General features: G+C 41.1%; 2 protein-coding genes across 7 annotated transcripts in view; one reads left to right on the forward strand and one right to left on the reverse strand.

Moving 5' to 3' along the window:
* Positions 1–1,483, forward strand: part of USP47 (ubiquitin specific peptidase 47) — a 47,257-nt gene extending 45,774 nt beyond the window's left edge. For all 4 annotated transcript variants that reach the window (XM_083418573.1, XM_083418574.1, XM_083418575.1 and 1 more), the window contains one exon: positions 20–1,483. In XM_083418573.1, coding sequence (XP_083274699.1) covers positions 20–194 — 175 coding nt within the window. In that variant the 3' untranslated portion in view covers positions 195–1,483. The remainder of the gene's footprint in view (positions 1–19) is intronic.
* Positions 18–27,664, reverse strand: DKK3 (dickkopf WNT signaling pathway inhibitor 3). Of its 3 annotated transcripts, none has more exons than XM_083422707.1 (8): positions 27,184–27,664; positions 25,740–25,967; positions 15,993–16,127; positions 14,709–14,792; positions 8,501–8,593; positions 7,546–7,690; positions 4,492–4,648; positions 18–3,723 (listed from the first exon to the last, which is right to left on the reverse strand). In XM_083422707.1, the coding sequence occupies exons 1-8, from the start codon at positions 27,442–27,444 to the stop codon at positions 3,510–3,512; spliced, it is 1,317 nt and encodes a 438-aa protein (XP_083278833.1). In that variant the 5' UTR covers positions 27,445–27,664; the 3' UTR covers positions 18–3,509. The 3 variants fall into 3 exon arrangements, with proteins under 3 accessions (XP_083278833.1, XP_083278834.1, XP_083278835.1); XM_083422708.1 differs by having other exon boundaries at positions 26,914–27,192; XM_083422709.1 differs by having other exon boundaries at positions 27,030–27,185.
* Between the last annotated feature and the right edge of the window lie 48 nt (positions 27,665–27,712).

Here is a 27,712-nt window from a genome sequence, read left to right on the forward strand (position 1 = left end):
TGTTCTATTTATATAAAAGGGATAAAACTGAAGAAGTGGTGGAATTGACGGAAGAGCAGAGAAATGAGTTAATGAAAAAAGAAAGCAGCAGACTTCAGAAAACTGGACACCGTGTGACCTACTCCCCCCGTAAAGAAAAAGCATTAAAAATATATCTGGATGGAGCACCAAATAAAGATTTGACTCAAGACTGATATTTCAGCATTTTCCCTGGGGAATTTTTTGTTACATGTGAGAGGTACACTACTACTGTGTAGTGCCGTTATGGCAGGACATTAGGTGTAAAGACACCAGCACTGATTGGTAAAACTGCAGCCCAATCAAGCTCAGTGCCCAGTCAGGTCACTGTTTGATTTGGAATCATGTTGTGCACTATAGTCAAATGTACTGTAAAGATAAAAGGGATGTGCAAATAAACAAAACGAAACAAAAAATGGGGAGGGGAGGGGTAATGAGCAAATCGACCATGTGCACATAGCAGTAGCTAGTAAACTAGCCTCAAACAGGATATTCATAGCTTGATAATAAAAGCTGTGCAAAGGCCATGAATGAATTCTTTTCTGTTTTGTTTCACTGATGCACACATTACCTCATTGAAGATTTCTGAAGTAAATGTGACAGTGGCTTTTTGAAAAGCTCAAGAGTGGAAATGTGATGGAATTGGCAGAATCCAACCCTTAAAAGTTAACATTTTTATCTAAATCTTGTTAAGATTTCTCTTCTACAAAGCAGGACATCTCTGAAGTAAAAAGAATAAATAAATGTATTTTTTAGCAGAAGTTACCATTACCAGCAGATGGTGTTTCATTTTGGAGCAGTGTTGTAACCAATTTTTATTTAGGTTATGAATAACAGGTGACTTCACTGTTCCATTCAGTGTGTAAATACAACTCTGTCCTGAGTTAGCAGAACTACATTTCAGCTGCTTACTATGGTATTTCTCTTCACATATCAATATTCACTGTATACATTTAAAAGTATAGCTGCCTATTTAAATTTGTATTCATTTTGTGTTTGGCAAATGCTGGGTACTTAGATTTGTAATTTTCCCTTGTTACTGAGTTTTTGGGGGTGGGTTTTTGGGTCAGCTACTTATTTTTGTACATTTTTGTTTTTGAGCTCTTACAGGTTTGGATCTTCTAGTACCATTACAAGTCATACTTTATTTTTCTTTGGAGTTGATCATAGTTTTTATATGTAGCTTTTTAAAAAGTTGGACATCTCCCAGTATAAATTATCCAGTAGTTCAGGAGTGGTACAGATTGATGCAGTAAACATGATTTCATTTGCAAAGCTTAGACAAGTAAGATTTTGCTTTGCTATGTTAAGATCAATTACAAACAATTCTATAGAAGGTTGTCCTTTTTTTCAGAAATACCATCTAATTTATATCAATAAAAGGTTTTGGTAAACTTTTCCATGCCAGATGCTGTTTACAACAATGAACATGCCAATAAAACATTTGTTCATTCTGTTATTTTAATAACATTTCTCTGGACTTCTTTTAATACTGAAAATATTTCATCTAGTGTTCACGATACCAAGTTTTTCTTTTTGGATTTAACTTTCAAACTAAAGGTCTACTTAAAAGTATGCAGCCTGCATAAATTATCAATGCCCTGCAGATGATTATGGAAGAAAGTCACATGCAGCTTGGTGTCAGTCCTATACTTTCAACATGCAGTTTTGAGACAAGGGTTTCAAGTTGCAATTCAGAGTGCTGCAAGAGCCAGATCAATCACCTTTTTTAAAAATGGTGATGCTGGACTGCAGGGCTGAACCAACTAAGGAACAAAATGATGTTCCAAGTAATTTGAGCATCAGATTTCAAACCCACCTTCCTCTTGCTATTTAAGTGTTATAACAGACTTACTATCTTTAAATAGTTGAGTGAGGGGAGGGGAGAGCAAGGACTTGGTTCAAGAAGGTAACTTTCTTACAGCCAATTAGGGATGGGTATGGCCAGGACAGACTGCTATTGCCAGGCATGCAGGTGCATTCTATGTGGGGGAAATGACTGCAGAAGTTAAGTATTACATGTTACATCTCACAGCCAGATGTTTTTAAAGAGTATGGTCTCTTGAAAACTCCCCTTATCTGACTATGCCTGCTTTGAAATTAACACACTTTGGAGGTTTCTGCATAGATATTGAATTGGCATTTTGATAGTTATCTGGCAGCTACACTCTGTCTTGGCATCTTTTTAAAAAAGGGGTTTCAGTACCTTCCTTAGAAAACATGAAGAGACTGCCCTTAGCTGTAATATACAATAAAGTTACCTGCCACAGTATTTGTAACTCAGCTTTGACATGGAGTCAATTCCCCTTTTTCTCTTTCATACTGGAGCGGGCTGGGTTCTGTTTCCACTCTAGGCTCCAAATGCAAGAGTTCCACCTATAGTCTACTGTGTGATAAATATTATCTGTAGTGATGTTATTTGAAATAGGGCTGCCAGACATCCAGATTTTCCTGGACATTACCAGGATTTCAAAGGCAGAATTCACATCCGGGGGAAATTTCTGAAAGGCGGCGCTTTGTCCTGTATCTTAGGCAAGTCAATAGAAAAATCACAATTTTCTGGCGTTTTTGTAACAAAAAAACCTTAACAACTTTGGGGTCTTCCTAAAGTTTAAAAGATCTCAGAACAGGTTTAGGATAAATTACTTGTGAAGTTTGGACCTGGTGGTTCTTAGCATTATTCAGAAAGGGGCTTCACTGCTGGAGCAGGTAAGGGCTGAAATAGATGACACTAGGAGAGGGGCTAGATTGTGCCCGTTACTAGGGAAGATAGTAGGATTCATATGACTTTTTTCAAATCATACTGCTTTATTGTAAGTGCTCAATAGCAAATATGCATTTTATATAAAACATACATGCCTACTAGAACTTGCTTCTAGGATGGAATAAAATAGCCATCTAGAGGAAAGATTACTATCCTTTTGAGGTTAAAGTTTCAGATCTTTGTTAGAGATGTTTACTAATTATTGCTAAATTACATGCCACACTGACTTTTCTCATCCCTTACACCTCATTTTAAAATCTTAAGTCCCTGTAGTTGCTGTTTTTAAAAAATACACAGTTACAGCAGTGTCGTCGGTTATATTTTAAAAGACTGAATAAAAACAATGCCCAGTCTAAAAATCAAGAAGGCAAATTTTGAAAAACAAGCAACATATACATAAAATGCAGAGCTCAAACCACCACCAATAATCATAAATAGACTTAAATTAATCTATCCATCAACAAGTTCAAATCATGCCTTGTTTAAAACTCAAACTTGTCCACAAAAGAGTCCATTGACAACTGTTGACATTATAGTGTAGAATTTGGTTTGAGCTTGAAAAGAAAACATCATCTGATCATGCAAGGGCAGAAGAAGATAACTATGTAGAGTATACTCTCAATTATTGCACTATCCAGTAGTGAAAAGTGGTGCAAGTTTAGAGTTATCAAACAAGACACTATCTAAATTGCTAGAATGGTGAGTGTGACTAACTTGCTTAACTATTTTACATTTCATCTCCAAAAATCAGATCCAGTTTCTTTGGATCAGTTAAGTCTTCATCCAAACCTTCCTGTACTTCTGTAATCAATCTCTCTTCATAGTCACCAGGAATGTGTGAGGTTACAAAATCCAGAAGCGATATTTCATCCACTGCTAAAGGCTTCTCCTCATTTTGGGTCTTATTGAAAGAGAGTTCACACAGAGAATCACTGCTGTGCCTGTTGAGAAAGTTGTGCATTTCTCTTAGATCAGTTGTACAAGTGCCTATGCAAGCATGCGTACAAGTGTGAGAAACCAGTCCAAAATTTAATTTGCTTCAGGCTATGAGGCATTTTAAAAGTAGCCGGAACATGTACCCTTAAAATGCAATGGTACTGTTTGCAAGTCTGTCTTGGATATATCCAAAAGTAGACCAGTGCTACTGAAAATTCTTTCCATTATCCCTGAACTCTGAAGTGATAACACTTTTGCCACTGTTCAGTTAGGGTCAAAAGAAAAGCAAATCTGATATATTCATGGCATTTATGTCCTATGGAAATTAGGTTTCAGTTCTTTAATACACTTTAGCTCCACTTGAACTGAAGACAAACTTAAGTGCAACTGAAACCACAGAGGCTTGAGTTAGTCTTGAGTAATTTGTGCCCTTGATTTAAGCCTGAAGAAGTAGGATTTTATTCTTAAGTTTTTGGGGAAGATGAGACCTGGTCCACCCCAAAAATCAGCAATCAGGTATTTCTGCAGTGTGCACATTCACCCCCAGCCTGGTACCCTCCATATATTTGGACTAACCCCTCTCAAGATCTGACAACTGGCCATGCTGGTAGAGACTGAGTTAAAAGCCCAGTAACATCTGGAAAGCCCCAGGGCAGGGAAGGCTTGTCTAGGAAGTCACGTGTCCAGAAAGTGGGTTTGTCTTCAGTGAAAAATGAGGTGTGCACACAGGATCTGCTCCAGATCTTTCTGTGAAAAATAATCCATTTTCCTACCTCTGCATCTGACAAATGAATCCATGTGCACATGGGCAGCGATCGAGGGCTCCATCTGGCTCCAGCTCCCATGTAATTAGGTTAAGAAGCCTGTTTGAAGGATCATAGCAAGGCTCTCTCTCTCCAGGTAATGGGGTGCACACAGGGAACAGAAGGTCTGTAGGTAAAAATTGGAAAATCCAGTAAAACGTCTGATCTCTTCAGTTTCACATGCAGAATATGTGCAGGTTGAATATGTAAAATAAGGAATATAAATTTGCCTAATATTAAATATAAGACAAGCTGAGTTTGCATAGCAATGTCAGTCCTTTTCCTTCCAACAAATTCTAAGGGTTCACCTAGAAAAACTTTCTTAATTCACTTAATTAAGTTACAAGGACACAATATACTACTAATGACAAATAGATCCAGAGGAATCCTAACCCTAACCAAGATAGCACATGTATTTAGTCATATGTGCACCATATTGTTTTCAAGGCCTTAAAACAAGCCTTTAGTGCTCTCAGCTGGAACAAAAGGCTGCATATCTCCATTCTGAAAACCAAATTCACTTATTGCACATTCTTGTGATAAAGGGTGGTGTTCCACTAACTCAGAAGAAATTAATACCATTAGCATACCATTAGCAGCTAGTAATCTCAACACAGCATGTCCTGCTCAAGGTATGAGCAAAAAGATAAACATGATGTCTAGGATTATTTGAAAAGAACCGATATGTTCATCTTAGGGAAATGGGAGCTAATTTGCTTAGTAACAGGTATCAATGTTATCAGCATCTATTCTATGTAAGATGCTTCAATTACCTTTATCTTGTTTCTTTACAGTACCTTGTTTCATTCCATAAGAGCTGTTTGAGATCAATGCTAATCCTATTTTACAGATTGCAGAGGACTAAGAGCTAGTGGGAACACTTGTTACCAACATACCATATGGTGATAATTTGTATGGGAAATCTCTTCCTCTGACAATTTCTCTTTCATACTGAGTGATCATGAGAAAAAAGCCACAAGACAGCAAGCTGCCCTCTGGACATCCAACGAGATCACAGCTGGGCAGGGACATGGACTCAGGGAAAGTGTGTAGGACTATGCTACCTCTCCGATTTAAGCTAAGGAAGACTTTCCCAGTGCCTGGTTCTCATTTTCATACTCTTGACAATGGGAGCTTTTCCTCAAAAGCATTGTAAAATCTCTAAAGCAGAGCCTCAAGAAACACAACCTCCCATATCAACAACCTTGCAAATACAAAGTAGACTGAAAGGAGTTTCAAGATTAAGAAAACTGCTGCTAGTTGACAGGAAATCTCGCACAAATCATCCAGAGGTTGTTTTTTTTTAAAAAAAGTACTATTTTCATAGCATCATGCTCAGTTGTGAAGCACACTGCTTTACCATTTGGCCAAATTTTGTATTATACAAGATGTGCATTTTATGGATTATTCTCTGCCACGGACTTCTCCTACACATACAGATTAATATATACCAGCCTCCCTCAATCTGCTGTGCTCCAGTTGTTTTGGAGTACAACTCTTCGGCTATGTCCAAAGTAAGAGGAAGAACAAGCAAGCAAGTGGTAGGAGGCAGCTGCAGCCCAAGACAGGAAGAGAGGTAGTAAGGGCACACCTAGCTACTTCAAATGAATTCAAATCTCCAGGGCCTGATGAGCTGCATCCAAGAGTACCAAAGCAGCTTGTGGAAGTAATTTCAGAGCCTTTGTCTATTATCTTTGAGAATTCTTGGAGAACAGGTGAGGTCCCTACAGACTGGAGGTGGGCAAATGCTATCCCCATCTTCAAAAAGGGGGGAAAGGAAGACTCAGGTAACTACCAACTGGTGAGCTTGACTTTGATACCAAGGAAGGTCCTCAAACAGATAATTCAACAGTCGGTTCGTGAGCATTTAGAAAAGGATGCTGTGATCACTAAGACCCAGCATGGGTTTTCTCAAAAATAAGTCATGCCAGACCAATCTGATTTGATTTTTTTTATGGAATTGCAAACTTGGAGGATTAGGGAAATGCTGTGGCCATAGTGTATCTTGATTTCAGTAAGGCTTTTGACAAAGACTCCCATGATGTTCTCACAAGGAAGCTGGTAAAATGTGAGTTGAAAGAGTACTGTTAGGTGGATTTGTAGCTGATTGACTGACCAAACCCAAAGGGTACTCATTAATGATTCCTCATCATCCTAGAAAAAAGTGACAAGTGGGGTGCCACAGGGTTCTGTCCTGGGCTTGTTGTTGTCTTTAGAAATGACTTATATGAAGAAATTGAGGGGATGCTCATCTAATTTGCAGATGACACCAAACTGGGAGGGGTAGCTAATGATGCAGAAAACAGAATCGGAATTCAAAATGACAGTAACAGATTGGAGAACTGGGCACAAGCTAACAAAATGAATTTCAATAGGAACAAATGTAAGGTTCTACACTTAGGCAGGAATAACCAGATGCACAAATATAGGATGGGGGACACCTGGTTTACTAGAAGTACATGAGAAAAGGATCTACAGGTCTAGAGCGATCCCTGGCGTGGTGGTGGCGATCAAGCAGGAAAACGTCCTGGTTGACATGCTCTCAGGTGTTGGGGCACCCGAGAAAGCAGCCCAGGAAGGCTGCACGCCGCCTTTCGCCAGGAAGCAGGAGGAGGACAACGACCGGGAGCAGGGCCGTCTTTAACAGATGCAGAGGCTTGGGAGGGAAGCAGCTTCCGTCCTAAGCCTCTGTGGGGATCGCTCTCCTCCTGTGAAGGCTTGGGAAGGAAGTTGTACACCCGCCAGCCATATAGTTGGCAGGGCGCAGCTGGCGGGTATGCAGGGAAAGGGGATGCTACCGGCAAAGCCGTGCAGCTCCCCCACTCGCTAGGGTGCCCCTGAGAGGCCAGCGCCCTGGCGCAATGAACCACTAAGACCAATGGGAAAGACGGCTCTGAACTTGAAGGTTGGTGAAGAGCAATATACAGTGGAAATGCAAGCTCACACACTGAAGTAGTTTCTTGCTTGGCCTCTCGTGCAAGGGAAAGAATAGGAACAACAGCAGAAAGTGATGTAGTGGCTGACCTTTTGAAAATGCGCAACACATTCCAGGATTGCAGTCTTTCTGGTTTTCACAAATCGTTCCATTTTCTCCTTTTGAGGCAGCTTTCACACACTCACCCCAGACACAGAGTTGATGTCCACAACACTCCACATCTCGAGAGCATTGCTTAGGAAAGAAAAATAAACACACACATGCTGAATTGGATCTTAATCACCATGGGACATACAACATCATAAAGACAGTCAATATAACCTGGCTACAGTAACTTGCATCGGGCATGAACGTCTTCATAGACCTGCATTAAACAATCCCACTGACCTAAATTCTGAAAGTCCACACTATCACTGCATCAGTAATTCTGTAACAGCTTAAAATAAAAACATGGCGCATTGCCTAAGAAACACACCAACACAAACCACAAAGGAAAAACAGATATAGTGGGGTGACTTGCTCCTGATCAAAATGCAGCTAAGTCTGGATTACTGTAATGTGCTTTTTGGAAGCTGGTGTAAACCAACGGCACAAGCTAGGTTTTTTAAAAAAAATCCAAAAGTAAAGGGGATAAAGGACACCTCTGTAAAGTACCCTATTATAGTTTATATGAATAAACCTATTTTGACTATTAGTTTAAAGGTTGGACTTAAATGTAGAATTCTGCTCCTGTGAAAAATCCGGTTATGTTTTTCTACCATGCTGAACAGGGTATTTCCTGTCATTACATTTAAGGCTCACATATAAACAATTAAAGCCATATGTTTCTAATTTAAGTTGAGAGTTCAGCAGGCATTTCATCAATACTTTACCACCTTCACTCTGGTTTTCTTGTACTTAAAATAAATAGGGCCTGGACTCTACCAGTCCCTATTATTCACATTACCTAGGCATCACACAATCAACATAGTTCCGTTATATAACTTCAGCCTGCCTGCCAAGTTAAGAAGAGCTAGATGGGGGGAAGGGGGATGCAATGCTCACAGTGTGTTGAGTTTTGCAAACATGACACCGGTACTCCAAGCCAGAGAATTCACAGTATTTTCCTGTCTCACAGTCCTCATCAATAATGCACTCCTGAGAAAAGAAATGACATACCTTTGGTAAGTATAGAAGAAATAGTTGCTGCGATAACACCACATGCAGCTAAGATTTACTAGTAGCAGACTGGGACACTGCGGTCCTACACATTGCTTTACATAGCAAAGCTATGCGGTCAACCTATTACTTGAAAGTAAAGAATATCCTTTTGCAATCACATACAGTACATGCAGAGTTTTGCCAAACTTTGTCCCACGTCACAGAAAACTGCAAAACAATTCTGTGTTGACCTCCCTGGATGCACTCATTCAGTAACACTAGATTAATATATTGTCAGGTCATATCAAAGAGCTGCTACAAATGGTACATAAGAGTCCAACATCTTACATAGCAGTAAGTAAAAAAGTGATGGACGTATTTCAGGCTGAACTGGATTCCTAGCTGGATTCCTTTCATTGGTTTCTCAAAAGAGTACATGACTTTCCCAAAAGGTTGAACGCAAGATTTTATTGCAAAGCAGTTTATTGCGTGTTTAAATTTGACATCTTCCTTGTTTTCTAGGCTTGGGGAAGATTTCAATTTCAGACATTTTCAAAAAAAAAACTAGCAGCCAGCACACTGAAGGATTAATATCTTAGAAATATTGCCATGGACCTCATCAGATGTATTCTAGCTTAAATACTTTCCAAGTACTTTTGCAGACAGTATAAGCTGCGGAATGATGTGGAAAAAGGCAAAGAGCCACTTATACCACTATAATTATATAAATGGTTATAGTGCTATACCAAGAAGAATGCTGAAATCGCGAATCATAAGAATGCTTCCTCCTCATTTCTTGGCTATGTAGTTGGCACCTTACTGACTTATAAGTCATGCTGACTATGGAAATCAATGGACTTAAATTACTTGAGACCATTGACTTCAATGGGTTTATCCAAAATATGATTAATGTTCCATATCACTCTTAGAGTACAGAGCTGTGCTTAACAGGAGTGCGCCTAAATTAGGCTTGATACAACTAATATTTTAACAACTCACTGTATTAAAATAGAACCACTCTTTGCTGTAGGGGTCATTGGGCCAGTGTGTGCATTTTGAATTCTAAGAAAGTGTTGTGGGTACCAGCCACAAATGGCCGCCATGGAGGGGCACTGCATGACAGTGGTTGCCGTGGTAGCATGACATAACAAAAGGCATACACCCCTCCATTAGCCATCCCCCAATTAATGGGAAGAAACACCTGCATCTAGGACTGCCAACAAGATTTCCTTGGGGAGGTACACTGTATGTGGATTGGGCCTCCTGCACCCTCACCCCACAATCTATTGGCAACAACTGCTGCTTATGTACCTATATTTACTTAGCCTAGCCTACCTCACAGGGCTGTTGCAAAGATAAAGGGGGGGGGAGGGAGGATAATGTACACAACCTTGAGCTCTGTGTGGGGTGGGTAGCAAGGTAGAAACATATTATATCATTCACAGATAATGTTGAGAAAGCAAGAAAAGCAGTTTTCTTGCTTTAACAGCAATGTTTCACTGTCTCAACAAACAGTATTTCATTGTCTGACTCAGTCCCTTTGTATCTGCAGTGGGCAGACTGTGGTACAGTTTAATCTCAAAAAAAAAGAAAAAAAAAAAAAAGAAAGAAAGCTTGAAATTCCAAAACAAGTTAGTTGTCAAGAACTGCCAACTTTCCACACTGATTACAAGTCATGCTTGGTTAGAGAGGCCTGTGAATTTTAAAATATAAGAAGGCAAGGAACCCCCTTTGAGTTTGTCAACGTCTTCAGAATAAGTCCTGATTCTGAGCAGCTAAACTCACCTAATATTAGAAGCTTCTTTAAATGAGTCTCAGATTCCAAGAGCAGCAACTTTGGCCTCAAGAACCCAGAATTCAAGACTTACCAGTCACAATGGATTGTACACTCTTCTTATGCTAGGTGGAATTGTGTTTTCAAATGCTCTCTTTTATGAGGAAAAGAACACTTGTGTAATTCTACGAAATAGACTGCATTAAATTCTGATAAGCTATATAAGCTGCCTATAAGGTAGTCAACATGAAAGCAGTTCACAAGCGCTTGAGATTTTGACTAACAAGACTTGACGTCAACTCAGCCAGAAAACTCAGTTTCCCTCACTGGCATCCAGGCTGTTTTCTTTTGCACTATCTTGCACAAAAATAAATTGTAAATTGCTCCCAAACTTTGTATGTAACCTTCATCTACCTCAGGTCTGCTTTTGCTACTATATAAAGTAACTTTTAGAAAATACTTGAAGAGCTGCAAATAGACAAATGTGTTCTATAGTGCATGCAGCTTCTCTATGCCAATAGCTTATTTAAAGCTATGATAGGTATCCATGGGAAATCTGACTTGGAGAGTCAGAGATCAGGGAGAGATGGGGAGAGGGCTGACCATAAGTCTATAATCTATCTACTTGGCAGACATAGTAAATGCACAACTATGAAGACTGCACATTCTCTATCTGTAGTAACTGAAAAGAAGAGAAAAATCTTGAGGGAAAATGTTCTGTCTTGTCAGGGAGATTCAGAATTGTAAGTTTTTGTTTTTATTCATTCAGGTTTTACATAATTTTATTAACGTTTGCATAAATTCCATTTCATTTTAGTATTTCTTTAAAGTGGGACTTTTTAAAAAAGGGTCATTCTGCACTATGCCAGAGAAGCTCAGCACTTTCAGGCTTGTCTATATTTAGTTTTACGTATGTGGGTCAGAATTACTTTCTACTGATGTTACCTTGTGTCATGCAAGAAGGATTCATACAGAGCCACCTTACATAACTAATTTTTAATACGCTGTGACTTAAAGGTCTGGCCTACATTATCTTCTGTTGTTGCAAGCTGCATCAGAACTTTCCATGACTCACCACTGAGCTGTGCTTATGAAACACTCTTTCTAAAAAGCAAACTGTCTCTCAACTAGTGTTGTGGAGCATTATGGAAAATTGTGGGAGAATTTGTTCTCTCCTTTGAGCATTAGAAGCGCTTAGTGTTGCAGGGACAGATGAAGGCACTGCATATGCAAGATCTGTCAGACTGCATTCTTGGTATTCAAGAATACTTTGGGTCCAGGCTAACTGAAACATCAACTACCCAAGAAAACCTGGTCGTTTTCTACTGGTCTTGCAACTTCTATGGCAGGGATGGGAAATGCACGGCCCTCTGGATGTTGTTGCACTCCAAGTCCCATCTGTTCCAGCAACAATGGGCAAAAGCCAGCGATGATGTGAATTCAACATCTGGAGGCCCATAGGTTCACCTTTTTTCCACTGGAACGTTTCCAAGTGCAGCAGAACTACCATGCAGATTTTTGTCATGCATTATTTTGACAGGACAAAGGAAAAGCTCAGATCCGCAGTGAATAAAATATTGGTTTGATGACAGTATTCTTCTGGCTCGCCTTCCTGACAACAGCTAGCAGTGACTCAGCCTTCCAGAAAGCTCAAACACTCATTAGCAAAAGATGCTGAAAAAAAACCTTGAAAGTCTTAATCAGAAAAAGGGAACAAATAAGATTTTATCTAGCTGTCATAAAAAGCTTAACTTTATCTAAGTGGTTCCAGTTTATATTAGTCATTCCTCTATGCTTCTTTCTCATGCACTCACTGGATTCAGCTGGACTGAGAGGAGAGGATAACACAAACACAAACACACACACACAGCCTAGTTCACCCCCATCAGCATTTACTTATTGTGCATTCATGGACCTGATCCATGTGTGGTGTGGGAGCTTCTTATTTAGGGCAATGAGATTTGATAGAGTTCTATCTTAAGTTCATTTATTGCACTGGGTCTACTCTGGGCATGACTTAGTTTGCTATCACCTATATGCTTTAAAATGTCTACTGTGCTTTCATGGTTTGGTTTGGTTCTGTTTTATATTGATCTGTTTTAGTTGATTATCAGTCCCCCTTGGAGTGAACTACTGCAGGCTAGGGCATTTTAACAAATTAACAAACCAAACAACCTATAACTCAATTTAGCGTGCCAGCATTCTTTTTGATGGGCTATAGCAGCTGCAGGTTGCAATATTGTTTACACCTGCTGATTTGATTTGGGATCAGCAATAAGCAGCAAATGATAAGTACATGGAGACTGAAGTGTCATCTTCCCACATCCATCTCCATCACATCATGAATATACTGCATGAGCCAAGAGCTTCCAGCACTTCTGTATCATCCCACTCACCATACTCCCAGTTTATACCCATAAATTTTCAAAAGCAGGTGATTTTTTATGCTTTCCCCACCCTTTAACACTGGACAGAGACAATGTTTTCCAAAAGGCTAAAGACTCGTAGGTAAGAGTGCAGACACAGAGGCTATGGGACTTTGCTTCTTAGTGCACCTCTTCTGGGGAATTTCTTCAAAAACAATTCTAGTAACTTACGTTCCCAAAGACAAGGCCTTGCAACTAGGGGGCTAATGTTTTATATCGTCCAGTATATGTTAGGACTTGAAGCAAGGAACAGATGCCCAGCAGCCTAGCTTTATACATTCAGATGCTTAGCATACAACAAGAGGGTTTTTCTCAGACTTCAGATAAGTTTCTTCAACCCAATACAAATTGACTAAGGAATGACATGCACCAACATTTAAAGCACAGATTTAATTGTTTTACCTGCTGGCTCTTTATTCTTGTTGCTTTTTAGAATTATCATATTTTAATATTCTTTTATTAGCTGCCTTGCACTTATGTAGGGTAATATGTAATTTAAGTATTTTAAATAAAGTATATTTACTAGTAACGCCAGTATATAAGCCTGCACCGTCTTCAAGGCTGCATCATCACTTATTGCTATCAATTATCTTTTGAGGCTTTCCAATATTTGTTTCAGAATTCCTCTGATCAAAAACAAACATGGATTATGATCCACTATTTCAAAGCAAGAATAAAATTAAAAGTATACATTGCTCCAGACTGAAAATCTGAGAAATTATTTTAAACTTTGTCAATATTAAATGTAGGTTTAAGAAAATACAGAAGTGGCACCACAATGGATAGCCACAATTTATTCAGCTCCATCAGCTCACAGCTCAAGTTCATAAAACTCTTGGATGAAAGCCTAATATCCATCTTAGTGCCATCAATCGCAGCTGAAATCTGAGTAAGGGAGAGTTGGTCTGAGTATGTAAATGGCGCCTCTTCAACAACACAGCACCTTCCAAGAACTGGACTCTGGTGCCAGTACTGGCAAAAAGCCCAGTTCCTGTTCTAGGGACTAGGAATAGATATTTTCACTTGGGGGCCAGAAAGGACATCAGCTGAGCTGTCACCAAAATGGGAGTGTGAAATATGCTCTTTTGTGAGGGGAGTTCTAAAATAAGGCTTTGCTTCTATTATCTTTGTGTCCATGTTATTTAAAGTAACATTTTAAAAGCTATATGGACTTCAAACGGCTTTTCTTCTAAAAGCACGAGACTTGAGCAGTTTTTTCAACCGCTGTATTTAATGTCAGCTAGAATTTTACCTGCTAATAGCAAAGCAAGTCAGAGGAGGGAATAAGCCAAAAATCACAACAGAAGATTTGTCCTCCCCTGAATGATGCCATGGCTCAGGTATCAAGTGACCTGATGGTTTTAACTCTGGCCTAGCTAATGGGATGCACAGTGACAAATACCTTAGCAGAATGCAAGCACGGGACAACATAACCTTTGTGCAAACTGGGCAAGTCGGACTACAATGCGTGCAGGATTTGCCAAAAGTTTGCATGCCATTCACACATGTTCCTGAGGCACAACATTGTCCCCATGCCACATGGAGAGACATGGTAGAAACAAGCACCTGAACCTTGTCTCTAGCATGAGGCACATTATTTACTTCAGTTCTCTGCATGAGGCACACAGCAGTCTATAAATATGAATCACTGAAACAAATGGACCATCCATCAACCCTAACATTTTAGTCATTGGGCGCTATCCAAGTAAACAGTCCCACTACTTTGGGCTCAGCACTGGAACTTCTCCTCCCCACCCCCCATGCCTGCTCTGGAGGAGTGAGAGAACCACCAGATTTTTTCTTGTGGGGGCAGGGAGACAAGAGGAATGGGTACTGCCCATTATATACAGCGCTGAACATCTTTGGAAAGTTAGGAGTTTGTCTTCACTTTTCAAAAGCAGAAGTCACTTACATGATTCCTTTTGCTCTCTCCTTCCCGTATTGATGTAATAATAGTTTCAGAATAGCTAGTCGATCCAGTCTTGTTATCTGTGGCCTAATATTGCAAATAAACACAGTATATTAAATCAATATTTTAAATTCATTTCAGTTAAACAGAGATATGGGGTGTTTCTAATCCCCATGTATTAATCCCTATTTTTTAAAAAATACCCATTATTTTGAACTATCATCAAGGAAATAATACAAATGAAAGATATGAGGGGCGCACATTTTTTAAAAAAGAAAGCATGAAATTTACTCCTTACTATGTAAAAATATTTGGAATGCTTTGTTCACCAAACATGCAACAGAAATGGAGGGCAGTGTTGCAGTCCAAGGCTGTAACCATTGTAGGAGCATCTCTAGACTACTTTCCACAGACCTCAAGGCGAGTCAAAAGGATGCTACCAATGTAACTCTATGCATACTTACTTGGGAGTAAGCCCCACTGAACAGAATCACACTTATTCCAAGTAGACTTGCATATTATTATACTGTAATAATACATTTCTGCTCAGCTTGTCTACACCCAGCTCCTTCACACTAAATATGCCTTTTTCAATGCCTTGACAATTTCCCTTCCATATACGTTGGCTCAGACCACTGAAGCTTTTATAGGCAATAAGCCAACACCTTGGCCTGGGCCCAGATATTGGAAATGGACAAAAGTTACTTTACTATATTGTTAGCACATGGGCAGCATGATTCTGCCAGCGGCTGTAAACTTTCAACCAGCCTTCCAGGGGCAGTACAGTGCAAAAGGTATTACAGTGGTGCCGCAAGACGAAAAGAATCCGTTCCGCGAGTCTCTTCGTCTTGCGGTTTTTTTCGTCTTGCAAAGCAAGCCCATTAGCGGATTAGCGCTATTAGCGGTTTAGCGGCTATTAAGGGATTAGCGGCTATTAAGGGATTAGTGGATTAGCTGCTAAAAGGCTATTAGCGGCTTAGTGGATCAGCTGATAAGCGGCTTAGCATCAGCTGTTAAGCGGCTTAGAGAACAGCTGTTAAGCGGCTTAGGGGCTGGGGAAAAGGGGGGGAGGGAAAAAACCCCCGCAGAACTCGCAAGACATTTTCGTCTTGCGAAGCAAGCCCATAGCAAATTCGTTTTGCGAAGCACCTCCAAAACGGAAAACCCTTTCGTCTAGCGGGTTTTCCGTCTTGCGAGGCATTCATCTTGTGGGGCACCACTGTATAGAAATCCAATTGTTACCACGGCACAGACAATATAAATTACAGACAAAATGCAGCTCTTTACCTTATTAATTTCTTGGTGACTATGTATGGTTTTATTTCCAATTTTTGTATCTGTGTCCGATTCATTGTGGTAGTTGGCAGGTAGCTTCTCAAAGTCAACTTCTATCCTTTTAGAACCTTCTTCCTCTGCCTCCATCTAGCAAAATCATGATCAAAACAAGTAATAAATACTAGACAGCATCTAAAGCAATTATTAATTATAGGCACCACTCAACAAATTATGTATATTATTGGAGACTCTACATTCTGCCTACATCAATGTGACCTGGCCCCGATCCCATAACTGTCCAGAAAACAAAGTAACTCCCACTAAAAAAATAGCCTTCAAAGAGGGCAAGGACACAGTTATTTGCAAAAATAATATCCATGACAGACAGCCACAGACAATCAGCTCCAAGGACTGTGAGTACTAACTTGAACAATCAATTAGCTTCAAGCACTGACAGCTGACTCCCAAGAGTTACTCTCAGAATGCTGACCATTGACAGCAGCAGCCATGTCCAAACCTGGCCAGCAGCATCAATGCTCCCCACACTGCTGTAATTTTACTTGCCTTCAGAGCAAACAAAGTAGTCTTCTGGTCTTTGCATGCCCTGAAATGGACCTGAAATGAAGATTGGGGGTGAGGGATTTCTTGTTTACTTATCTGATTGGCACACACACTGTGGGTCTTAAGCTAGCTAGTCTCTGGGTCCGAAAGGTTTGCATGCCCTGAAAGAGTTTTGCAACTAATCTCTGACTGTTCAAACATGGTGGTTCATTTTGATGGCTGAAGCAGGCTGTCAAGTTTGCTGAATCTTCATTCTAGGAAAAGCTACACCTGTACATCTGCCTCCCCTGCAGCTTTAAAAGCACAAGAACCCTGTGTGGAGAAAATGTGCTAATCACAATCTAAATACTGGGAGCAAGTCCTACTGCATTCAGCAGGGCTAGATTCTAAGTAAACATGCACCGGACTAGAACTGAGTATTGCAAAATAATTTCCTTCCTAAAGACAATGTTTGCTGCCTTTTCCATAGGAACGATGTATTATTCCTGCATGTAATGACTAATTATATTGTGATGATTAACAAAACCCTATGCATTCTACTCTGAGGTAAGTCCTGTGGGGCTTACTTTCATGTCAGCATGCACAGGACTGCAGCCTTGCAGGACTTCAACTACCAATAGCTCTGCTTCTTGTTATCCCTGACTCTGACTCTGCATATGGTTGTCTGCTTTGTCCTCCACACCACCAGCCACCACTGGCTAATACTACAGGTGGGCGGCTCACAGCATATATCAAAACATACAAAAACATCAAACATTAAACATGTCCTGATACAGGGATGCCTTCAGATGTCTTCTAAAAGTCAGATAGTTGTTTATTTCCTTGACACTTGAAGGGAGGGTGTTCCACAGGGCGGGCACCACTACCGAGAAGGCCCTCTGCCTGGTTCCCTGTAATGTTGCTTCTTGCAGTGAGGCAACCAACAGAAGACCCGAGGAGAAGGACCTCAGTGTCCGGGCAGAACGATGGAGGTGGAGATGCTCCTTCAGGTATACTGAACCGAGACCCTTTAGGGCTTTAAAGGTCAGCACCAACACTTGAATTGTGCTCACTGGGAGCCAATGAAGATACTTTAGGACTGGTGTTATATGGTCCAGGCAGCCACTCCCATTCACCAGCCTAGCTGCTACATTCTGTATTAGTTTTAGTTTCCAGGTCAACTTCAAAGGTATTCCCACATAGAGCGCATTGCAGTGGTCCAAGTGGGAGATAACCAGAGCATGCACCACTTCAGCGAGACAGTCTGCAGGCAGGTAGGGTCTCAGCCAGCATACCAGGTGGAACTGGTAGACAGCTGTCCTGGACACAGAATTGACCTGTGCCTCCATGGACAGCTGTGAGTCCAAAATGACTCCCAGGCTGCGCACCTGGTCCTTCAGGGGCACAGTTACCCTATTCATGACCAGGGAGTTCCCCCCACCTGCCTGCCCTCTGTCCCCCAAAAACAGTCTTGTCAGGGTTCAAGCTCAATCTGTTAACCACCAACCATCCTCCAACCGCCTCCAGGCAGTTAAGCAACCGAATTGTGCCACCAATAGGAATCCATTGCAGATTTAAACATAACCTACTGTGTAGCCTTTGGAATTAGAAAATTAAGTATGAATTATACATGGCTTTAGGAACATAACCCCTGCACAAGTTGAGGGCTTACTGTAAATGCAAAGTTATCTAGTCCCATTTGGGTATTTGATGTGTGCTAGAGTGTGTGGTACACAAATATAAAATGTAACGTAATACTTCTCCTGTCCAGCCAAACCTGGAAATGCTGCAATTTATAAAAATGTTCGTGTGACAATTTTTTTCCAGAGAAGGAAAAAGACAGACACACCCATTCATGGGAAAGAAAAGGAAAGAGAGACAAACAGAATTAGTTCACTGATAAGAGATTGTAAAGACTACTGCACTGAAAGTTCTCTTTTCCTTTGTTTGCTACTATTTCGTTTGACGGAGAAGTCAGTTTGCTGTGCTTTTGTTATCGCTTGTTAAGGGAAGAGAGTAATCCACCCCTCCTCTTCAATTATTTGCCTATTCCTGTACTTCCCAAGATAGATGTTTGAACTGTCCTAACACATTAGAACTATGGAACTAAGAAACTGTGTTATGTTTGCTTTGAGCAAACAGAAAGCAAACCTTTAATCAGGCTAGAGCAGATGGCTAAATGCATTCTCAAGTTAACTTCACCACCCACCTATATTGCAATCTAGAACCAGCCCAGTCATTAGGCAGGGTGAGGCGCTGCCTCAGGTGGCAGAAGTACCCCAGGTGGCACCTCCATGGGTACCCTGCCTGTCCTGCTGCCTCCTCCAGTGGTGCATGTTTTTGGCAAATCTTGACCAAAATTGCACAGGATATCACCCCAGATCACTGCAATCTTGCCTGAAATTGGTGCTGATTGTGGTGGCACTTTACCACCAGCAGTGTATGCAACAGGGTGCAAGGTAGTGGCAGGAGCAGGTATGGTGGTGGCAGCATCAAGTGGCAAAACAGGAGATGCTACCCCTGTTGCAATCACAATCACTTCCAGGAGGCTCCACTAGGGGCTATTCAAAAACAGGAGTTGGAACTTGTGAACAAGCTTTTTATATCATTTCTGGTAGGAACCACAGGTATGATTAGAAGTGAGAGAAATTCAATATTCATTCCTACTTCATGAATAAACAGATTAGCCATGTCCTCTTATTCCGCTCTCAGTGTACTCATGGTGATAGATTCAGACCAGTTTAAGCTATTGCAAGAGTCCAGAATTCAGGGCAAGGAGGTGTTCACATAACCAGGGATAAGGTCTTAACACAAACGGCATGCCAACCCATATGAGTTTATTGGCAGCACAGATTATTACCGAACAGATTAAGGATGGAATTCAACATACTACTAAGGAGACCATTTCATCAGTGCAACTGCTCCTGTTTGCCCAATGGAGTGACAGCCCTTCCCTTTCCACCATGTGCAGTTCTGGAGATTTTCAAGACCCTCCAGAGCAGTTTTGGGAGAGGAGGTACACAGGTGGAGAGGGGGAAAGCCCTGTTATGCTAGTGGGATTCCTTGCTCTGGCTTCAGCTAGCAGAATGGGCTAACTGGGTTGGCTCTTATTTTCCAAATAAGAGTCAAACTCTACTCATGAATAAACACTCCCATCTTCCCATGTGCATAAGTACACTGTTCAGTTCTTCAGCACAAAGGACACAGACTCTGTTCAGGGTTGCAGCAATTTTAACAATGTATGTCACATGTTAAACTTTAGGGAAAGCATGTGATGTGTTATAAATCAGAATTGTAGTGTTGGGTGGACATTGTTTATATTCCTTACCGACTCTCCTTTCCATTTACTACTATCACTTACATTCTTGTGTGCTGAAATGTCCAAAACCAAGCTACAGTGTTATGGAAAAAGGAAAAGTGTTCTTACTGTGTAAACCTAATACACTGAAGGATCATATGATGGAAATTCTGGCATATGCGTAATGATACTTAGCTGTTCCTACATTACAGGAAACTCTTCCTAGAGGTCTGTTTTCCACTGAAATGGGAGTTCACACATTGTAAAGAAAAGTATTTAGCAGGGGCCTAATCACATCCAGAATATATTAAGTGCAGGCAACAAAATCATTTCTGTTTCATCTGCTGTATGACACATCTTTGAATTAAAGGTGTAGTTTGTCACACAGCAAAACACACATCTTTGACATAAGAATAATTTTTAGTGCTCTGTTCTACTAACAACCTACCTGATAGATCATTGCAAAGGGCTGTTAATATACCAGTTTCTGTAATGATTATTACATTTTTAGTTTTCCCATAAAATAAGTTCCCTGGTGACATAAGCAAAATAGGATTAAAACAATTGAAAAATGGAAACAAACACAAAAGGGACAGAGCCAGCAGAGACTGCCATCCACAGTCAAATCACTTAAGAGTGCCAACAAAGCTTTGTAAGGAATACAAATGATGTAATCTACTCAGCATCCTATTCTAAAATAAGCTCCCAAACCCTCTGGACCAAGACAGTTACTTCCTAGTACTCTCTCTCAGGTAACCTCCTTTTGCTCCCTGTGCATGTCTTAAGCTTTATCACCTTGCTCAAATTAGCTAACACAACAATCCAAGATACATTCAGCTATACAATGGATGGAAAGCCAGAATTAAGTTTGAATCAGATGCTCATTGTGATACAAAAGTCTTTTAATGAATCCACAGAAGCTACTGAAGACCTGTAGGTGTCTGGATTTAATAACAATTCAGATATGGATGGACAAACTATAGCTTTAACCCAGACAAAACAGAAGCATTATTGGTCAGTAGAACAGAAGATCAGGAAACAAAGGCTGAGACTGTATTGCATGTGATTGCACTTCCCTTGAAGACTCAGAAACAGTCTGGGTCCATCTCTGAATCCATCTCTAAGCCTGGATATGAAGGTCCCAGTGGTAGCCAGGAATTCTTCTGCATAAATTGAAACTGGTGGGCCAATTATGCCCATTCCTAGATTTGTCAGATCATCTTCTTACGTTGTACTACAAAATGCTAAATATGGGGCTCCCTTTGAAAACTGTTCAGAAACCTCAGCTATCGGAAACATGTGACTGCCTTCACTGACTTCCAATGTGTTTAGGAGCACAATCCCTCTATAGCTTGGAATCAGATTACTTTAAAAGACCATATTCTCTCATATGAACCTGCCTGGAGTTTGTTACATTCCGGAGTGGTCCTTCTCTCAGTCCCCTCCAGTATATGAGGCACGTATATATTATGTATTATGGCTGGTTTTGTTGTCAGTTGCCCTGTGTGGCATGTTCCTCATTCTGCTGACAAATTTATTTAGAAAGGGCCTTCTCAATAACTGAACCCAAGCAGTGGGGCTTCCTCTATGGAGTCTCTCTTTGACTTTCTGTTATCAAGGCTTTTGGCCTGTGGGCTGACTTTATTTATGGCTTGCCTTAATATTTTAATGTAGCCTCGTTAGTGTCATTGATTTATTTTACTGATAATGAATGGATTGGCACCCAACAACAACACATTTTTATATTTTATTGTGGAGCAATTATTTTCAATATGGGTTTGTTTCATTACTCATTTTAAAGAAAGGCATTATTTACTCACAAACTGCAAACCTATTTTAAGGCTTTTATTTGGACAGCTGAAGTCTCATTTCAAAGCAAACTGACACAGCTATCCAGTAACTAAAGTATGGGGTTACAACTTGCATGAACCAGCAATTCAGCAATTAAACTGAGATTGGGATTAAGTCCAAGGCCATATGTAAACAGACTACGGTATGTCTTTTGTGTGTGTAAATACGGTAGATTTTTCTTGGTTTTACAATTTCAAATTCAACAATTGTTTTCCATCAAAAAAAGAGAATGAGAAATACAAAATATACAACATGGAATATAAGAACTAAAACAAAAAACATCTTTTCAGAAGTTCTCTTTAACCTCCTGACTTCCTTCCATTTCCTTTCCTGGTTCTCATATACATACACACACACAGAGAGACAGAGAGAGAGAGAGAGAGAGAGAGAGAGAGAGAGAGACACTATGTCAACAGGAAGTAAAGCAGCATAGAAACCTATAGCTTTTTCAAGCATGGACCCAGAAGTGTTACAAAGGCAGAACTTTAAAACCAAATATAGTAGCCAGATTTAAATTTAAATTTATATCAATATAATTTAATCATTCCCATGTTAACAAGAGCCCTCTTAAATGTATGTGTTAGGAAGGAGATAAAAGTTTTTCCTTAGAGAAGGACCATTATTGTTCTCGCTTATCCTATGAAACATGAAAGAGTAGGAGGAGAACAATGATTTCCCAGATTCCTGCAGCAAGGGGAAAAGCTGTAACCAGTGCTTCAGTTGTCAACACATTTCTGGAAGGCATGCCCACTGATTACATTGTCATTTAGTTCAAAGTGCTGGAGGGTGCCAATAACAGAAAACAAGGCAACACTGATATCTCACCAGTGTCAGTGAAAAATGTTTTAAGAGAGCTAGAAGCAGAAGGTAGAGGCAGTTTATAGGTACCATGACCTTTACAAAATTAAGTGCCAAGGGTCAACCTTGCCTGGACATAATTTCTTTTGATAAGGAATATTTTTGCCTAATCCCAGATGCAGAACTATGAGCTGTTCCCATCTACCCAGAGAGAGAAGGAACCTGAATAGAGTCAAAAAAGCATTCATCATTTCACATATCCCAAACTTGAAGTTGACACAGATTCTAGGCCAAACCTGGGCTCAAATAAGCAATGGATGTATAAGGAAGAAAGAAAGAAAGAAAGAAAGAAAGAAAGAAAGAAAGAAAGAAAATTGGGGGTGTGGTGTTTATCTTCCAATCTAGAGTTTTCAGAGGAGGAAATGCAACCATGCAAGAGTAAGCTATTAACATTCAGGATGAAGAAAAGTGCAACCATATTCATTTCAGTCTCTCAGGAAAACAAATTTGAAACAGCTGGATTACTCTCAACTATACAAACAGAAACCTTGTTCTCTCCCTCCTGCTGCTCCATTAAAACCACTGAAATTTAACTACTGGAGCCCCACAAGACAGAAACCATTAGCTTTTTCACAAAGAAGTTGCAAACATATCTTAAAAACAACAACAACTGCTGGCCAAGAAAATAAAATCTTCAAGTTCAGACAGTAAGACTTTCACCCTCTTTTCTGTCCCCTCCTCAAACACAAGCTACTTTTAAGATTTATGTTCCTCAGCACCCACCCTCACTTCTTTGGATTGTTGCCAGTGTTAAAGGTGAAGAAAAATACATCATGCATACACAACCCTGTTAAAAAGCTTTTACTGTAACTCTTGAGAAACTGACATTTTCAAATGCAACTTTGGATACTTGTTTCCTCTGAACAAGCTTTTATTGTTAGAAGCCAAGTTATAAACAATTGAACTGATGGGTAGGCATGCAGTTTGTAGCGAATAAAAAATGCTGTGAAGCAGCAGGATAAAGGGAGGAGAGCAAGCTAAATCTGGAGAAACAGACATTATGATAATCTCTCAACAGAATAATTATTTCTGTGCAACAGTGTACAGGATGGGAAAGGTTCCCAAACCAGGAATCATAAACAGTGGACAATTAGCAGGGACATAAAGCAAGTATTCAATAACATCCTTTCCAGCCAATTTCCCGTACAACAAATGCACAGATTTAATACATTTGTTGGGGGAAGATGCAGAAAACACAAAATCAAGCAATGTCTTCTTTCATTTAGAGAAGTGTTTCTGTTGCAGGGTTACTACATCCAACCAGCACTAGCACTCATTTTGCCACTGGAAAAGTATGCTTTCCTGTTCCTTAGCTTATACCATAAATTGCATGTGAAATGTTCCAGGGTTGTAAAGTTAGGACTCTCACTGCAAAAAGGTAAGGTTTCTGGAGCAATAATATGGAGGTGGGTCATATCATACTCAAGACTAGATAGGTTTCAAGCAGCCATTTCTATGTTTCCCTTCAGGTCATGTATAAGTTCATTTGAGTTTGCAGCTAAGCTCCATTCATTCCTAAAGTCTTAAAAGAATACTCAACCAATTATTTATTTTTTAAGAAATGTAATCTAAGCATGCAAACTAATATCTCCACCCTGAATCTAAACGAAGTTCAGATGAGCTAGCTGGTTTATTATAAAATTTAGGCAAGCATTTAAAATACTTGTAAACACATAGGCAACTTTGAGGGTCTACTGGAAGGCACACATATTTGGGTGGTGGAGTTTCCTATGCTCAACAAGGCTTACTCACTAGTAACTATACTCAGGACTGTAGCTATCTCTTTCCTCCCCAAAATCTTTGTTTCCTGTAGGACATAACTATCAGTTTAGAAAAGCGCTGAGCAAATTTCATCATTTGCATTAAGATAATTCTCCCCCGCCCATGGGATGATAATGGGATATAGTACTACTATTGCCAATGTAACCTGTTCATATGGATCTTCCATATCACATTCAAATGTTCCTTCTTGTCTTTTATGCCACTCAGGAAATCTATGGCCATTTCCTGCTGTAACAGTATGTAATGACGATGGTGGAAGATGCCCCTGGGTCCGGAAGATAACAAAACCATATTCTAGATATATATATTGGCAGAAGAAGGCATACTTAGCAGTATCCAGAACTGGAAGGTAAATGTAAAAATGCAAGTGAAATGTAACAGTGGTGTGTAATAAGCCTGCCAGCATTGCTTCAAAAGCAGATCAGCCATCCACATCTGCTGATTTTATCCATCATGAAATTAGCAGGGGCAGGAGCCACATATCAGGCTGTGTAGTAGTAATGTGAAAGCACCCCAGACAACTAACTGCAGCAAATCCCTCACATTATCAAAATGTTTACTGAGGCTAGGGAACAAGGTCAAACTACACCCCCACCCTAGCATTATTGGCCAGAAGAAACATATGCAACTTCAGAGAAAGAAAAGAGGAACGGGAACAGCAGCTAATGTACTCTCCTTTGTGCAAAGTGAAAGTGGAGATTTGTAGATGACAGGAATGGATGCCTAAAGCCTGCTTCTTCCAAGCTCTGCACCTGGATTCATGTGAACAATGAATAACTTATTTGTACGGTATCTGCACTTCTCATGGTGTGTGCATTTTAGAATTGTGATTAAGTGCCCTGTTCTCTCACATTCTTTCCCCCACCCTCTCTTTTGGCTCTGGCATCTACTACTTCTGTTGAAAAGTGTTACACTAGGAGACCCAGTTACTGTAAGATTCTTTGAAGCTATGCTGTCTGCAGATATTTTTAATGTCCTTCAGCAAGAACTCCTCCATTACTCACAGATGCCTAGAACAGAGAGGATGCAAGTGAACTGTTGATGCAGCAATACTGAAAGGTGGACAGAGCTCTAAGCCTGTTTCCATATCCCCAATGGTTTGCATGCTCATTATCCAGACAAGTAGCTCAGGAAGAGAACCCGTATTATCTAAATGCATAGCCTGAACAGATTGGTCCAATTCCTGACAAACAAGCAAAAATCCACCAATCCACCATTTAGGGAACTCTGAACACAGTTTCTCCCATGTTTTGCCACACTCTCATTGTCCTGATCAACCCAACTGTGGGTTTTCAAGCAAATATTTCAATCAAACTAGTTCTGTTTTGTATGTTAAAAAAAAAAGAAGTCACTCTGCTTAGTATTAAGGTTAACCTTCTGCCCATTTCTCATCCACAGCTGTACCAATCGATCTGGACAGCAAGTCTCACCTCTTGGACTGCATTCCTCAACTTGTACTGTGTGTCCTCCATCAGCTCTTCTACCTCTCGGAACATTTCATTCAGACTAGCTTCATCCTTGGGAAAGTTTAGTAGTACTTCTTCAGGCTGCTCATCTCCATCTGAAGCAGGAGCTGCGTGGGCCACCCCAAAAAGGACAGCCAGCAACAGGAGCTTTGAGCCAAGCAGGAACATCTTCAGAAATGTCTCACCAACTCCCTGGAAATAAATGAAAAAAAGAAGAAGAAGAAGAAGAAGAAGAAGAAGAAGAAGAAGAAGAAGAAGAAAAAGGAACTGAACCCATTTTCATGACACAGGGAACACACACACCTTTCTTCCTAATCCTTTAATGGTGTGCAAACCACACAATGAAAAACACATTTTTCTGCAAAGAATTCTGCGCACTGTAATTTAAGGGATACTGGGGAAATTTGCCAAGCGGTAAACTACAGTGCCCAGAATTCCCTGAGAGGAAAATGCGCTTTATAGGTATAGCAGGTAGGATCCAACCAAGCATATTCAAACCGCATTGAATAGTAAATGGCTTTGGGATGCCTCATGGAAAGAGTTTCATAATGATAAGTTGTTCCCGGGGTTCTCACCTTAAAGTTTTCCCCCACCCCAAAACATTTCTGCCAACTTTGCAATTCTCCCAGGTTTGCTGGTGCTTCCCTCTTACGTGCAGGGGCTGCTGTTTTGACTGCAGAAGGAAGAGCACTTATCCCTGAACTTCAGAAACGGATATGCAGTAGAAGACTATGCATATCGCTGGGCATAAGTTTTCATAGACCACATACACCCCAGACCACAATAACGCGTGAAGCATTTACCAGCACCACCCCTCCTCCTCCCATCCCACCTCTTCGTTGTTTCAAGGGAAGGGTGTTTGGACAGCCGTCTTAAGGAGGCAGCTTTAAAGAGCGAGGACTCCGTGCTCTTGTTTTATTAAAAAAATTATTTATTTGGCTTTTCAAATTATAATTTCAATTAGGACGCCCGTGCTCTGAACTCAGGGAGGGACGCCTGCAGCAATGCCCGCGCAACTGAGAAGCCCTCAGAGAAACACACGTTGCAGCAGCGCGACATCCTCAGACAACAGAAAGAACCCAGGTGCCTCTTATCCTGCAAGGAAGAGCCCACAGGGAAGAAGTGGAGGAACACGAACCCCCTTCAAGTTTCTGCAAGAGAGCTCTCCCTTCACACGTTACGGGGTGGAGAGGGAGGAGAACAACGACCTGCGTGCACGAGGGCCGTTTCCCCAGCAGCCAGCCCAGCCCAAACCTTGGACGACGACGGCGAGGAGCCCACTCTTGCCCCTCTTTCCTTTCCGCTCCTGGGCGCGCGGACTCCACTCCCGCCGAGCCCACGTCAGCGCGCGCCCAGGGCGGCCGCCTCAGCCCCGAGCCCACCGCGCGCGCCGCCTTTTCCTCAATACCTGCTTCTTGCAGAGCCCTCCGCGCACCCGTCCGCGCCACAAGCCCTGAGGTAACCGCTCTCTCCCGCCTTCGCGTAACTCCAGGCCAGCGGGGCGCCACAGCCGGCCTCTCTTCAGCGGGCTGCCCTGCTTGGGTGAGGGATGCTTTTCCCCACCTTCGGAGTTGGCTACTCCCGCCCGACTGCTGAGGAAGGAGACGCCAGAATCCTCCCTTCGCCCCAACAGAAGCAGGCGGCTGTGGCTCTGGCTGCTGAGCAACATTCACCGCTATTGGCTGCAGGCGAGGAAACCCAAACAGGCGCCAACAGGCAACCACAAATGAGATGAATGAAGTGGGAGGAGCCAAGGGACTGGGGTCCGGAGGGGGGCGGGAGGGCTAGGAGCTGCCCAGCTGCCACATTGATTAGTTGGTTGGGGCTGCTGGGGGCTGCCCAGCCACGGGTGAAACCTGAAAGAAGAGGGGGCACATTGTCACCCCCCCACACAAAAAGGGATTCCCCGCGGGCTGGATGGAGAGGCCAGGTCAGCA

The sequence above is a fragment of the Podarcis tiliguerta genome (genome assembly GCF_965153285.1).
Source record: "Podarcis tiliguerta genome assembly, chromosome: 1".
NCBI lineage: Eukaryota > Metazoa > Chordata > Lepidosauria > Squamata > Lacertidae > Podarcis > Podarcis tiliguerta.